The sequence below is a fragment of the Phaethon aethereus genome, assembly GCF_964289735.1.
Source record: "Phaethon aethereus genome assembly, chromosome: 2".
Taxonomy (NCBI): Eukaryota; Metazoa; Chordata; class Aves; order Phaethontiformes; family Phaethontidae; genus Phaethon; species Phaethon aethereus.
Genome location: NC_138582.1, coordinates 38,100,829 through 38,117,317, shown reverse-complemented (window position 1 = coordinate 38,117,317; position 16,489 = coordinate 38,100,829). Strand labels below are relative to the sequence as shown.

General features: G+C 47.1%; 1 protein-coding gene across 1 annotated transcript in view; it reads right to left on the bottom strand.

Moving 5' to 3' along the window:
- SLCO5A1 (solute carrier organic anion transporter family member 5A1) overlaps positions 1–4,173 on the bottom strand; it is a gene marked incomplete at both ends in the record, with an annotated part of 72,750 nt that extends 68,577 nt beyond the window's left edge. The window contains one exon of the mRNA XM_081996760.1: positions 3,219–4,173. Within this exon, the coding sequence (XP_081852886.1) occupies positions 3,219–4,173 (955 nt within the window). The remainder of the gene's footprint in view (positions 1–3,218) is intronic.
- Between the last annotated feature and the right edge of the window lie 12,316 nt (positions 4,174–16,489).

Below are 16,489 nucleotides of genomic sequence, written 5' to 3'. Positions count from 1 at the left end.
CATACATTTTCTCAAAGTTAGCGTCAAGGCATCAAAGCATCGCCAGGTTTAAGGGGCAGGAGGACCCGGAGGTGGCACTGCCTTCACAAGGAAGAAACAACCCGCAGAAGAGTGAGCCGGCACATTGCTATGCAGGCAGCCCAAATACACATCCCTGCTTGGCACCTTTGTCCTACTAAAAACGACATACCACCTTGTAAACTGGCGTCATGCCACCCTGACAGATGGACTTAAGTGTGGGCAGCCAAGAGACTATGTATAAGCATCAAATATGTTTTTTGAGAGCAGGACTTCCAGCCAGGAATGTTAAAACAGCTGTCCACATTGAGCTTGCATGCCTACACTTAAGAGGATATGCTATTGCCACTCGAGCTCTGAGCTGGATTAACTTGGAAAATAAGCCACAGCCACATAACGTGAGTTTTTGCAGAATCAGGATTAGTGATATTCAGGGGGACTTTACTGACCTCCTATTAGTGGACACACAGGGTTGAAGAGCTCTTCAGTTCTGCAGCTTGGTGGAACTTTTATCATGTGCATGCGTGTAAACAAATGTTTCTCGTCTGAACACACCTTTATGTGTTACTTTTCTTTGGAAAAAACAAACATAGAATGCAATACCAGTCATGGTTACAAACAAACATGTTAGTGAGCTTCCACTTTGTGTTAGAGGATTCTTCTTTTTTAAATTAACATATATCTGTGCGACTGGGATTTGTTTCACTGGGCTTTCTTTTCAACACTCCAAGACTTTTTGTTTGCTCATGCCTACAAAATACATACATTCTACATTTTGACATCATTTGCATAGCTTGCCCCAGTAATAAAATCACACTGCCTTGAGAAATAGGCATTGCATAACACAAGGTGTGCAGTGCCTGGCCTGCAAAGCCATGCCCTGGCCACCTCTATCCCGTTCCTGCTCCTGCTGGGCTGCCTGCCCGCCACAAATCCCTCTCCTCGAGGACATGAAACATTCCAAACCACTGAGAAGCTCAAGAAAAACATGTTTGCTCACATCAACATGCCAAACAATGCTCTTTTTCTTTTTTACCATAGAACTCAAGATTTTACTCCTGCCCCTCAAAAACTCATTGGCCTAAGTTCAAAGTGAGGTAAATATTCAAACCTGAACAACTTCAAAGTTTCCTCAGAATTTCACACTACTTAAAAAATATAATACCAAGTCTTCCACTAGCAAGCAACACTGCTTCTAGCCCTGAGTAGCTTAAAGACTGAAAAGAGGCGACGGTACATTTTACTTGATGTTTAATGCTTTGCATTCATTTTAGTTCTTCTCCCTGTGGACACAATCAGACCGCGGGCACAAATTTTTCATGTACACAGTAGCTGGGTACCTCATCTTTACTCTTCTGTATCACTACATATGAACTTCAACTCTACGAGGGTAGTCCCAGCATAGACCAAGGCTGCCTTCAGTGCCTGGTGTGTACAGGGTCACATACAGTCTTCCAACAGCTGCTGGTGTCTTTTACCTTTGTTAACTTTAAGGCTGATCTTTGCCGCAATTAAAAGCTACTTGAGTCATTTTATTACGATTTCCTGTGCTAGAAGCACTTCAGTGGTAGGCATCGTTTCTCCTGCACAGTGAGGATTTCCAACCACTGACCTTGCTTCCCTCTTCGGCAAAGACTTCTTCCTCTTCTCACACCGTTCATCTCTTTTTACTCTTCACTCCTCACCTACAGCATTTCCTTTTTTTCCATGTTTTTGAGGACTGCTTGAAATCATCTATTTGCAAAAGTTTCAGCCCCCTCCCTTGCTGCTCCAAACTACAATTACTAACCTCAGCAACAAGATGCTTTGCTTTTTCATACTGCCAATAAAGTTGATTCTAGGTTAACCTAAATTTCCATACCACTTAACCTTTCTCAGAGGGGAGGAAGGGAGGAAAAACACTTTGTCAGATATTTCATCAGGCAGATTAGCAATGCTGTGAAAAGAATAGAAAAAACACAGATAATACCTCTCCCTCCTTCCGGAAAACCACAGTGCCTCAGATTTCCTCAAGACACCGCACATAGACTGTGCATGGCTTTAAAACAGTTCAGGGAACAGTCAAATTGCTGAAGAACAGATCAAAAGGAATATCAACACTGATCCAGATCACTGATTTTGCTTAATGAAGTAATGACACACACCCCACACGTGTATTCCTTTCATGCACGTCTACTTCACATAGAAATTATTATCTCCACGGTTATCATAAAGCTGAAGTAAAATGAACTGCAAATGGTAATGCTGAGCATCCCAAGCCCCTTGGCAGCTCTCTCAGCCCCGTAAGTGCTTCTCCTTATTTGAAAAGAATTTGAAGGAGTACACGAGGTTCATTTCTTACAGAATCATGTAAGATACGAATACAAATTCAGGTAACAGTCAATCTTAACGCATTAGACAAACTATCAAAAATGTATGGTGTTCGTTATCGCGTTCAAACTCCCAAAAAGTTTAGGACCCAGTTATCTGAGAAACCCCTTTCTCCCATCATAGTAACGACTGTCAGGAAGACCTGTCTGTACCTGCAAAAGCCAGGTGCCAGATCGGACTCTCATTTTGTTGTGTCCCTGGAGCTCGGGTAACCAAGCTCTTAACCCTGAAGGTGTTTTTATAGTCAATGGTTTTTTAACTCATTCCAAGTTCCCAGACGATTTACCGAGGCTGGGCAAAATTCATGGCTAGTTAAAAATAAATGAATGCTGGAAAAGTAAAATGAACGTGCCAAAATTTCCCAAAGTGCTTATAAAACGCTAGCATTATAGATAGAGGCTCTCGGCTAAAGGCACACTGATCAAAATTTAGAAATATGTAGCTTCTGTATTAGTAAAAAGAAACTTGAAGGGGCAACAGCTAAATTCAACATTACTTTCTGAAAAAGTCACCTCACACCAAGTGCTGAAAAGCGTGAGAGAAGCCGACCTTCTCTGCCATCCCGTTCCCCGCATGGAGGGTGCAAGTACAGCCGCTTTTACATGCTCTGCATTAGGTTCACCTGTTCCTGCTGTTCACCACACCACAAAAAAAGGGGGAAAGAAGCATTTTAAAATAGGAAAGCCTGGTAATTCTTCTTCAAAAGTTCGCTTCAGAAAGGAAGTTTAGCACAGATGTTCAGAAGGAACAGGGCAGAAGTACCTGTAACTGGTCCCTCAGAGAGATCTGGGGTTCAGCCTTGAGAGCACCCTAGTACTTAGATGCCTTACCTAGGTAAAGCGAGGCGTTTTCTTTCTTGACATTGTCATCTAAGTAGGTTGGTCCCAAGGTATAGATGGGTGTCGAGCCCATGCCAATGAGGATTTGGGCACAAATGAATAAAGCTACATAGAGAGAGTGGTCGTTTCCACCAGAGTCCTTGACACAGGCCGGCGAGTCCCACTGCTCTTTGGCAGTGCCATTGCCAGTCACGCACAAGCCCTCGTTACTGACGGAGGAGTTCAGTTCCTGGATCTGGTACGGCGGAGAGATGAAATGAGGTAACGAGAAGAGCGCAGCCCCCAGGGCAATGAAAAAACCCCCTACAGCCAGCCAGAGAGGCCTCCGGCCGCGGCCCCCGAAGTAGCTGATGAAGACCACCACCACTAGGCTCCCGATGTCGAAGCAGCTGACCAGCAGCCCCGACTCCGAGCTCTTCAGGCTGTATCTCCGCTCGATGGTGGTGATGACGCTGCTCAGGTAGCCGGAGACCATGAGGGACTGGATGAAGGTCAGAAAGCACATGCACACCAAGAAGAACCGCGAGTCCTCCAGCACGGCCCGCAGGCACGCTCTGCCCGGGGGGCCCGCCAGCAGCAGCGGTGGCGGCGGCAGCGTGGGGCCCGGGGACACCCCTGGGCCCGGCGCCGCCGGCTGGCCGCGCTCCGTCCTCCTTGGGAAGCTCCCGCCGTCGCCACCGCCGGCGGGGGGCCGGGCAGTCCCCGCGGCGGCGGCGCCCCCGCCCCGCCCGGCCTCGGCGGCCGCTCCCGCGGCGAGGCTCGGCGGGGCGCCGCCGCCGCCGCCCCCGGCCGCCAGGGGGGAGCCGCGCGCGGCCCCGCGGCCGCGCGGCACCGCCCCGCCGAGCGCGGGCAGGCTGCGGCCCCGCGGCGCCTCCGCCCGGCCCCCCGCCGCCGCCGGCCGCTCCGCCCCGGGCCGCCGCTGCGCCGCGGTCCCCGCCGAGGCCATGCTGGGTCCGGCCGCGGCCTCAGAGGCGCCCGGCCGGCTCCATCGCCGCCGTGCGTCGAGCGCGCCGAGGGGCCCGGCGGGAGCGCAGCATAGCGGGGAGGGGAGGTGGGAGGGGAGGAGGGTGGCCCTAGCCGCGGCCGCCGGCCGCCCCGCCGCACGTGTCAGCCGAAGTCCTTTGTGACTCCATCCTCCCTCAGTCTCGCTGAAGGGGCCGCCCGCCCGCCGGGGCGGCCCCGCTGCTGGCGGCTCCTGCTCCCCGCCGCCGCATGCCCGCGGCGTCGCGCTCAGCAGCCGCCCGCCGGCGCCCCGCCGCCCGCCCGGCCGCCGCGGGGGAGCGCCGCCCGCCGCGGCTGCTGCTGCTCCGCCGCCCGCATCCTCCTCTCTCCGCGCCGCCGACGCCGGTGACAGAGCTTCGCGGGGGTGCTGCCGACCTGCGGGGCGGAGAGCAAGCACGGGAGGTCAGCGGCGCTGGCCCCAGGGCCCCCGCCGCCCCGGCGTCTGCCTGCCCGATCCCGGGGTGTGCGTTGAGCCCCTGTGAGCGCCCGTCGCCCCGGGGACTGCGTCCTTGGGGACAGCACACGGATTTACATAATAGCAGGGGCGGACATACCCGTCCGTAGGCCTCGGCTAGAGCGCGACCCTTTTATTTGGCGCCGGATGCGACAGCCAAAGGTCGCCATGCCAAGCCTTTTATTTTCCAGCCTAAAAATAAACACGCTGAAGTAAATACTCCGCTACAACTCGGCGGCCTGGGAAGAGGCAGAAGGCGGAGGAGAGGGGAACAAAGCCCATGCCGGGGCAGCGGCGGCGGTCCCCCGGGATCCGGCACCCCGGGGCCGACCTCGCTGCCCCGGCTAGCCCAGGTGCCCCTCGTGCCCGCGGACACGCGGGACCGCCGAGCCATGAGCGATGCCCAGCCCTGCCCACCCCGGCTGCGAAACACGCGTTTTGTCTCCTTTGTCCGCTTTTGTCTCCCCGCTGCCTCCTGCTCGGTGCGGAGGGGCGGGCGGGCGGGGGAGGTAGCGGCAGCCCGGGCAACCGCGCCCCGGCGGCGACTCTCTCCCCACCCCCGGAGTGCAGCGGGCAGGGCGGGGGAGCCGGCGGGGTGCACCACGCTCCCTCCTCCCGGCCGCCGCGGAGAAGAAAGACTGGGCTACTCACCGCGGCTGCGGCGCGGGGGGGGAGGGGGGCGGCCGAGCCGGGCTGCCAACCGGGCCCTGCGCCCCCGCCCCGCCTGTCACCCGACGCTGGGTCCCCCTCGGCCGCCGCCGCCTCCCCGGGCGGCGCCGCGGAGCGCAGGCGCGCCCGCCGCTGCCGCCGGGCCGGGCCGAGGCGGGCGATGCCGCCCGGCGCTCGTGTCCCCCCGCGACCACTCCAGGGAGCGGCTCTCGGGGCCCCCCGGCACCATGCACCGACAGGGCAGAGCGACAGCCCGCGGTAAACCAAGTTACATACCCCTCGCAAGAGTTTAGGGAGGCCCCGCGGGAGGGTGGACCCGGCGGCGGGACAGGCTTGGCCAGAGACCGGCCGGTGCCTTTGCTCCCCTCGGGAGCTGCCCGGTGCCGCAGCGTCGCGCCCGTCGCTGGGAATGTCGGCGGAGCGCCCCGCGAAATGTAGGCACGCTTGTCAGCCCCAGGCGGCATTTAGGATGCTCCGTGGTGTTGCACCGTGTTTTGTAAAAAGTAATGAAATATTCGGAAGGCGATACCTCAGTTACAGCGTCTGCTGGAAAGTGAGAAGAAAGAACAAAAGGATTTTTTTTTATTATGTATTTTAGGAAAATAGGAAGCCAGGCCACCTGATGACATTTTATCCAGGCTCTTGTCTCCAACGTGAGCCACCTCCAGAACTGGGAAACATGAACAAAACCTGGGAAAAGAAGTTTGGAGTTTACTCCTCACAGTTTCCTCTTAAACCCCTTTTGCGGATCCTCCAGTTTGTGTAGTGTCCTGAATTGGACTGGTTTGTTTTCATCTCAAGTCTCTGTTTTTAAAGCCCTATTACTAAGATAGTCCTGCAACTTTTAACATTTGTTCTACTTTTGCAGAAGATGAAATGATGAGATAGTCCTCTTTTTGCTCTAAGTTTTACCATAAAATAATCACGAAGAATACACCAATGCAGGATAATATCCTATGCATTTCTAAATAGCTAGTATGCAGTGCTTTTCTGGCAGGATAGAGGATTTACCTGTGATTTGTTTCCCCTCCTTTAAAAAAAAAAAAGTTTGACTGACTCACCACATTTCTTTACTTATTTGTAATCTTGATCAATAAGATAGTTTCATAGGATACCATTTTCAATTTTTATCAAGCATGTGCTTGATACCTCTTTGTCCTTGCTTTAAAACTCAAACAGCTCAGACTCAACACAGCCAAAACAATATTTTTTTTCTCCTAGGTTTTCACCACATTTCTCCTGTTGATAATGTACCCCAAGTTCAGCAGTTGTCTAGGTCTGTAGATTTAGTATTCTCTTCAATTCAGATAGGTTTTCAAGGGTTCTTGAAAAACTCATCTCAATGATTCTTTCTTTCTACATAAGGTCCCTAACATGGTTTCTTCTATTTCATCATCCCATAGCGTGTTTTTACTGCAGCTCCTCCTCTCTTCTTGTTCCTCTCCCACTGTCAGCCCCTCATGGCCACAGCTCCCTCTGTGCTCACTCTGGCACTCAGCTCAGCCCTCGGTAACCTGACTGAGCTCTCGGAGGCAAGGAGGAAACCAATCCAAGGGAAAGAAACTTTTTTTTTTGCTGGTTTTGTGAGCTGGATCACTTCACCAAGGACTGGAGCAGAAGAACTTGCAAAAAAAAAGGGAAGGAAAAGGGGAGGTCTGTGAGGAAAGAGAAAGAGAGGTTAGCCCATTTCAACAGGGACGAGCTCTTAATTCAACTTGGTCATCTCATTAAGCCATCCCTGAGAACATATTCAGCTGGTAGGCAAGAACCCGTTAAACTACAGTAAATCCATTGCACTTGAACTAGTATATGCACCAATAACTGCAATTTGTATGCCTTATGGGTCATATATTTATACATCAGTTTCGGGATCTTGTTCTATGACCAGATTTCCTAGCCTTTATTGTATAAAACCAACAATAATTTTCATGAGATTGCAGAATAACAGCAGATATTACACAAACACCAATCCGATGGGAAAATATGAGGATGTACCATTCTCAGCCTTCACAACAGTTGCAAAGAGCACAGCCTGCAAGCAGGTACAATTTCAGTTCTTTCCGCAGCGGCAAACCTATCCAGAGATAAAATCTTCACCTTAGGACTAGGTGAAGATGTTTTTTTTAAGAAGTTACTCCAGCTGACTGCAAGCTGCCAAAATGCCTGACTTCCCCACTTACTTTTGGCTCTGAATACTTAAATATTAGCTGAGCAAAGAAGAGTATTTGTAGTCTGCAGTGGGCATAAGCATCCAGTGCCAAGTGATGAATGGGAAATCAATACTACTGTCTTCACTTGACAGGTTGATTACAGAAGGTGCAACGACGGTACCCAAATCCACAATAAAATACAAGTGTGTAAGACTTAATATGCAAACTTTCTGCTTTTAAAGTTTCACCGTAGTGAATTTAAAATCTATGGCATCCCTCAAGCACAAAGCAATCAATTGGTGTTGCAGAACAGTCTGTTTATGGCTACAACTGCAAAAGAACATAGGTGCCATTTCGCTAGATTAAGGACATGGGCTGACATCCTGCTTTTGATTTATCTGTGTTAGTGGAAGACATTAAGTCAGGACTAGTGGGAGACAGGCCCTTCATCTTAACAGTTCCTCAGTTCCCAGCTGACAGCCTGCTTCCTGGGCAGGCTGCCCCTGCCACAGTGCTGAGCGCTCGCTCAGCGTTCTCAGCTGCTCATCTTTGAGGGACACGACCTCTTCGCAGAGAGATGGTACCTATCAGCAGAGGGGAAGAGCACTACCTTAACTCGGGCTGGCTTGGTCTCGTGAGCTGTATCAGTTTCAGAATAGAAGGTGAAAGAGCTACAAAGGCACCATCTTTTTAAGGTCACACTTTAGTTGTGATGGATTTGGGGCTTTACATGTACTTGCTAGTCCAAGGAGCTGCTGACACCCAACTAGGTGCCTCAGCCCAGTCTATTCCAGGCCACGAAGAGAGGGTAGAACTCAGCTGAAGTGTGGCGTGAGTTGATGGCTCTGCATTTCCTTCAGTATTTCACATTTCCAGCCAGGTTTTCCACTCGATGTTGTGCCACAAACCCAATAAATCAAACCGCTTGTCTTCCTTCCCCTTTTCCCTAACACGGCTGCCATTTTTGGGCAACATCTGCTCCTCATTCCCAGCCTAATATTAATAAAGCAATAAGCAAAACAGGATGTGCATTAGGAGGCTAATGGGCTTTAGGTCCTCCTGGAGCATGAGCATTAGGAAGCATAAAGCGAAAGGACAAGTAACTTCACTCCTCAGGGACCCTCACCAAGTTAGTGTCCTAATGAACTCCCGAGGGCAGCTCCCTGCTGGAAGAGATCAGCTTATTATTTTTATTTGGGGTGTCAGAGACAGTGCTTATAACAGCAGATCCTAAACTAAAGAGCTCATTTCGTACAAGAAATTAGTTTAACCATGATCAGACACTGTTCAAATAAATCTACCTTAACAATTGTCGGTTTCCAGAGAAGAGCTAGCTACACTTTCATGAATGAAATAAAGAAACCATGAATGGGAGGAAGGTGCAAAGCAATAAAGGAAAGGGAGAAAAGAGAAGGACAGTCTCAGAAATAACAGTTTCAAGGTGACAGCTATCAGCATTAAAACAGTACATATCTGAGAAGGGCTACCTTTTCTCACTGAGATCATTCTTCTACATTATAGTCTGCCCCATGCCATGCCCTCCCATCCAGGGAGCAGCCCCATGGTCCGCAGCGGGGCTGGGGCAGTGGGAGCGATGGGTTCTTGTTGGCCATCCAGCGATCATCGGGCACGGAGGGGCAGTAAGCCGGGCTTGCATCAGTGCGCGGGGCCCCGTCAGAAGCAGCGGGTGATAAGGCTGCAAAGGGTAGCGCAGGGAAGGCTCTGACATGCCTTGCCCATCGCAGGGCTGAATCTGGCACCATGACTATAAACATGGGCTCGCCTTGGAGTACCTAGTAGCAGGATAAAGCCCACGTCACCTATATGAGTCAGAGTAATGGTTATGTAGGGCTTACTGTTTTATTTTAGAAGATGGCAAGTCTCCGGAGGTAAACTGTAGTAAATTTACTTGGGAGAGTTTTAACAGTTGTGTTCAAAATTAGACCTTCCTTCTCAAGCAAAAGCACAATGTTTAAGTGTGTTTGTCCAAAAAACTGACTCTCAATTATTCATGTCTCTCTCCTATGCAAATACACACAGAAAAACTCTTATTTTGAAATATAAATTCAAGTGTAAAAAGTAAAAAGTCTCAGTTGCTTTCAGACATAAGGAGTATAAAGAATAAAATAAAATTTAAAAAGAAACTAGAAGGGAAAACATCAAAGAAACAAAGAGAAACTAAACCGCATTTTCTTTTTCTACATACCATTGACCTCTGGAGATCATATTGGTAAATTCTAAGTGACAAACTAGGAGGCAGGGGCTCTAACTCCCAGCCCTGCAACACGTCAGACTGTGCTAGGAATTTGTCTAGTGGGGCAGGGGGAGGATGCAGGGAGCTTTCAGAGTCAGCCAAGGACCTCTGTATCCACAGACTCTCAGGTCTGAGGAGAGCCATGAGGACTTCCTCCACCCCTGTGCTGGGGAGAGGAGCGGGCCCTTTCCTGTGCTCTGGAGCTGGGCTGGAGCCCCTCACTCAAGCACCGCAGGGTGCCAAGGCTCTCAGCTTTGAGCCACAGCTCATCCTGCAGTGCAGTGCTGTAGGTGCTGCACTCTAGCCCCAAGCAAGGACTATCTAAAGGCAGATAATCCACCAACTAATCATCAAAGATACCTTTTTTCCAAGTTATTTACAAGAGAGATATACCAGATTATTAAACACCAAGATACTTTGTTAGGAATGTATACAGGGCTGTGGTAGCCTAGCAGCAATAAGATGAGTATGGTATATGCCTTGAATGCATTTAGTGCTTATAATTGTTTCCTAAGGTCTATACCTCTGGTTTTAAGCCTTTTTTTTTCCCTACCGCCACAGCAGTATCAGCCATTAAGGAAACATGAGGTACTCACTCAGTCTACATGGGAGGGGAAGAAGAGAGTTGTACTGTGCCTTTCTATGCCATTTCATTCTTTATGTTCACGTTTTCCCCGAAAGTCCTAGTTCCTCTACTACATCCTGCTTTTAACATGGTATAAGCATTCATCTGAAACTGTGGAAGCACCGTTTGAACCCAGGATCAGAGCCATGAACAAAGACTAAACCAGATTTCCCTCTCACTCCCATGCACAGAGATCTCATTTCTCAGCATCTGCCGCTTTATTTCAACGTCACTTTTCAGCAGCCTTTTGGCAAGACTTCTGTATTCATGTATAAGCTAATGCATTTATATTTGGTTAATATATGCATTATGACCTTAACCATCCTTAAACATTATGCTCCTCTCTACACTTATGTGCCTTTATGTATGCTAGTTTTAGATGTTAAGTGACAAAGTCAAAATGCTTTGAAATAACACTTTGAATCTGTTTGAATTCTTTGCCCATATCCAAATTCAAAATTCCGTATTAAAATAGAACGTTTGCTCATTGTTTTTTTCCCCCCACCTGATCATTAATTTCTCTCAGGGGAAACGCACTGGCAAAATCACAACATATCAGTGCCACAATAGAAGAAACATGGAAGAATGCCACCGAGTAAAAATATCCTCTCTGAAAGTCAGTACACAGAAACATAAAAATGTCTGGGAACTCCTGGGTCATCATCCCCTGATGCCAGTTACCATGACATGAAAGGCTTTTAGTCTACCGTGGGCCACAGTGTGGCCTGACCACAAACATCACTAACCACAAAACGTAGGGATTTTAGTACAAAACACCAAAAAACCCACAAAATCTATAATGCACCATTAAACAGAGAGCAAGGAAAAAAATCTATTTCATTGCCAGCTTCTAAATAAATCTACTGTGTGTCTAGAGGTAGACAAATCAAATATATCTTTCTGGACCATGCCAGTGTCTGAATTGGTGCTCCAAGGTGTCACCCCAGCCAGTCACCTCCCAGATGGGAGTCAGCAATGTGCCACCTGGAATCAGCATTTGTGCCTTCACACAAAGGGAAAGTGCATGTCATTCAGAACCAATACCTTGAAATAAAATAATGAGCAAGTCTAATTAGTAAGTAGCAATAAAGTAATTGAACATGGATGAATATAGTAAAATGCAGCGCAAAATACGAGTAACCCAAGAAGGAGGCACAAAAATAGACTCACGAAATACATTGCCATCTAACGTGATTTAACATAATTGGTTCCCTAAATCTAAGCATATTAAAAATGTTCTTCAATTGCCAGTACAGAAGCTCCTCTTGTTTCAGTAGACCTGAAAAAGGAGAAAACTGGTGAAATGAGGAAAATTATAGTCTGGGTAAATCCATAAGATCTATGGCACTACCTCTGGAGTGGTAAAGCCATTTCAAAGCCCTGGGACTACTGTACATCTCCAGCACTGAAACCAAATTCTCTACCTCGGATATGAAAACCAGAAAAGAATGTAGTGAGCTATTTACAGTTATCTGGTCTGGAACAATACGGTGTAAAAAGCAGAGATACAAAAAAGTAGCCAGGAAAGCAGCTGGTAAATATACACCAATGTTCAAAACAGATTTAGACTAGATATGAAAGCAGGGTTTTGTTCTGTTTAGGAAGAATATTTTGCCCAGCAGGGCATATTTTACAGCCTTAGGGTCCCTATGCAAATAAAACTCGCAGATCCCTTAGAGGAATGCATGCAAAATTATCCTAAAGTTACGTATTTATTATTATAAAGCTGAAAAAAGAACCAAGGGAAATGCTCTAAGGGGAACCATATGCTGAAACATTATCCACCTTTTATCCTTGAAAACATGTTTTTAATATGGGCACTCTGAAGGCTTATTTCAGCAAGTAGTAGCCTCCGCAGCTGCTGACCCAAGAAAGCTTTCAGGCATGGCAGTCGTAGAGGCTTATATATGAAATCCAGTGGTAAATTTAAACTATTGCAGCCTCCCACTCCATGTTAAAGACCACCCTAACTATTGCCCTGAGATCTGTCACCCAAGTTCTCATCTGAGTTACAGGACAAAGCGATTCCCCTGGGTTCAGGAAAATACCATTGGGTTTGTTCTACCCATAGGACTGAGATCAGCTGTCCAGCTGCCACCCAGGATGAACACTGAGTTTAATCCAATATTCATGGCTGGGCAGGGACCGGGGAGACTCGCTGCACTGGAGCTGAGGTGAGAGGCAGCAGAGCAGAGGTGCGGTGACCGTTGTGCTGGTGGGTCCTGCACACAGCAGGGCTGGTGATTCCAGTGTTTCCTGGGTGTCACCGGAGACAGGTGGAGATACGTCGAGCCGGGAGGACACCTTCTCAAAGGGGGGGAAAAAAAAAGCCAGACACATTTTCTCTCCGGTGATTTTCCTGCCCTCAGTCTCCTACTGCGGGCTCTACTGCTTCCTCCAGACATGTTCCAGCTACCCTGGTGCTGTCAAGAAGAGGAAGGTGACTGTGGCAGTGCTCCTTTAAATGATAATATTCTGTATCAGCTAAGCCACCGGCCTGTGCAGCTCTTCGGCTTAGGGTCCCAGATACTTGTAAGATACTTATTGTCATGCCATTTTGGGGAAGGCCTATTCTCAGTTTAGCTTTAGTTAGCAGATTAAATCATTGGAGGAAGATGGGAGATTTTAATTAGAAATACTGGCTAGAACAGAGCAAGGCATTGCCAGAAGTGGAATTGCAAGAGGGACTGAGGGACTGCAGTTCCCTCTTCTGCAAATACAGTTTCCACTCTACTCTGGAGGGAGGAGGCTCCATCTGCTCTCTTCCTCCACTCACCACACCTGGAAACCGGGCCCTGGCTTGGATACTAAGTAAGGAAGCATTTCTTTACCAAGAGGGTGGTCAAACACTGGAACAGGCTTCCTAGAGAGGTGGTTGATGCCCTAAGCCTGTCAGTGTTTCAGAGGCATTCAGACAATACCCTTAATAATATGCTTTAACTTTTGGTCAGCCCTGAAGTGGTCAGGCAAGTGGACTAGATGATCGTTGTAGGTCCCTTCCAACTAAACTGTTCTGTTCTGTTCTGTTCTGTTCTGTTCTATTCTATTCTATTCTATTCTATTCTATTCTATATGTTATTTTGTCTGTTATATCTGTGATACAACTTGCAAAAAAGTTAGGGGTGGAGCAGTGCGTTTAAGCTGTTGACCTAAGTGTGCCCCAGAGCATGAGCCAAAGCCAGGCACTACAGCCCTCATTTCACCCAGATGGTAATCTTTTCTTATTTAAAAGAATGTTTTGTATTAATTGTTAACTTATTATTAGGTGTATGTGGCACCATTAAGACCTGGGTGTTGTGTAATCTTCAAGGACACAGTCTGGAGCGTGACCTCAAGGCTCTCATGGTAGGCTTGAAGTCATATACAGCATCGCTGAGACTGCTGCTCCCATTGGCAGCAGCAGAAAAACTTGAATTTCTTATTGTCTTTACTATTCCTCAGAAACTCTTCTGGTCCACAAGGACAGAGATTGCTTGTATAAGAAATGCTGTGGTGCATTCACTTTCAACATGCAACATTACCTGTGGTGAATGGAATTAAATGATTTTACATATAAAATGGCTATGTAAAATCAGTTCTAAATAGTTTTAAAAGGAAATCCTTCCTAGAATGAAGCTCATAAAGCAGATTTTCACTCAGATGTTTTTAGTCTGTCATTGTTGTCCCTGCAGCTATTATTTTGCCTTTCATGCCATGACACTGCTGGATCTGGAATGTCAGAAAATGGGCTTCCTATCTGTCACCTAAAGGAAGAGTTGCTCCCAGCATGAGGACAAGAGAAAGTAAGTAAAGCTTCAAGGGCAGTGTTAGCAGGCTTCTTTAAGTATTAAAATCCTGTTTAGAAATACAAATATCAGTCAACAAAGTGAAAGAGAAGACTGAGAAAAACTATTATTTATGTGCACACATATGTGCACACAGGCACACGCACACACAGACTACGCTCACACGAGTAATAAATAAAGGGAAAGAGTTGAACTTAAGACTGAAAGAAAGGGTGTGAATTCAATCGAGCTGTATAAAACCACTGGAGAAGGCAATCCAAGCTGCAGTAGGCATTTCAACTCTCTCCTTTTATGGTGCCCAGTGCTAGCTTTTTTACTGCTCATAGTGCAAGCAGAAATTCCCACTAGCATGTGTTGGTTTGTGTTCTTGTAAATTAGTAGATAGGGGCAGTGATGAATTCAACAAAGGTGGTTTTTAAGTGTTAGCTGCACCCAAGAGATGAAATGCTGTCCAAAGTCAAAGGGTAAAATCCTGGCCCCACAAAAGTCAATGGTAAAATTTCCATCGCCAGGTTCTTATTCTCCAGGTTATTGCCACCTTCAACCCATTTATTGTCTTCTGAGAAACAAAGGACCTACATGCATCTGAAGCCTCTTTAGGAGTGTCTTTGACTCTGTATCTGTGGGATCCTGAATACCTGGAGAAAAAACATATGGTCCATTCTTCTCAAAGGAGAAATGGGAGTGCCAGCCCTGTCCTCCCAAACACGACATCCAGTTAGCACCTCTAAAGAAGTTAGTGCCAGCAAAGAACGTAACCCGACAGTCTCAAACCGTCAATGCCATTTCAACACGGCATTGCCTCCATCTCCCTGCCTGGCAAGGGCCAGGGCACAGGGTGCTGATGCCAGAGCGTGTGTGCTAACCACCACTCGAGGTGTCTGTCCCTGGCAGCAGGTCCTACAAGAGGGACCAGCAGTGGTGGACAGCCCACCTCAGAAGATGTGTTTTCCATTAGGACCCTGTTAAGAGGGGCCCTGTGCTGAGAAGTTTGACAGCCCCATTCCCCCGCCAGCCTTGGGTCAGCAATTTTAGCTTGTTAGCTTAATTTTACACTTGTTTTAGCAACAAGTGTATCATTTGAACAGGAAGAGAAATATGGCTTCCAGAAGGATGGCTTGACAGCAAAAAAATGAAATATCTTCGCAATTTTCAGCTATTTAAAGATGGTAGAAGTTAGATTTTATGCAGGGGTTGTAGACTCAGAAATCACATTGCCCAGCAATTGCCCAGAAAAGATTAAATATTTAAATTCAGCAGTATTTTGAAATGTTTAGTATTGTTCAGACATGTAAGGTTGAAAAATTCTGTCTCTCTGCACGTAGACAGCAAAAGCCATTCGCACTCAGCTACCTGAGGGGAGAAGTTTTGCATGTTGGGTCTTCAGACAGAAATCAAACTGCAGTCTTCAGGTACAAACAAATTCCTCCGAGCGCCGCTCTCTCAAGCTCCACTGCCATCATTTACAATTTGTCATGTCTTCCTGCATATTTCCTGCTTTCATACCTTACATCCATAAAAAGGGAGGATAAGAGAAGTCCCCAGCTTTCAAATATTCCTTCCTGTAAGACCAAGAACAATTTTGGAACAGAGGACATGATAATATGCTCATCATTCACAATCTAAATGACAATGTGCAGCATCAGTTTTTAAATGTCAAGGTCATTTGTGGTATTTCTATTTTGAGTAAAATGGCTCCTGCTGTTTCCATGGTTTCACCTGAAATATGTACTGAGTCGCATTGTTAAGAACCTTGAAACTTGATCATTCTAATAAAAAATAGGCACCCTCTTCTGTAGGTAGTTAATTTAAATTTAAATACAATGCAGTCTGTATTTACCCTGGAAGGGTTTATGGATCTCTACGTTGCATTTGTGAACAAAAACAAATGTTTGGATTATCCAATTAACCCTTCTTTTTGGCATATTACACACTTCTATCTGTAATTATTTCTACAGCATAGATTGTTTCTTCAATAGAAAGATCAGCTTTATTGTTTACTACACATGAGGAAATATCAGCTTTATTAAAACAAACCATTGAGAAAACACAGTAGCTTGCAGTCATAATGAAAATGCAAAAAAACCACAATATTCTTTAGAGAGAAATTTTGAAAGGTTAGCATTGCTTCAGATTGTATTCTATATGTTCACATTCAACTATGGAAATACCAGCAGTTACTAGAACTGCTAAATTTTGCAGGACAAAAGAGTCATTTTCCCATGATTGCTGTTACTACTTAATAACTGCTAATCAGAAACAGAATGCTGGAAGGAGATTGAAGAATGACTCAGATGAATAAGGCAAGGAATAGTTTAATAAA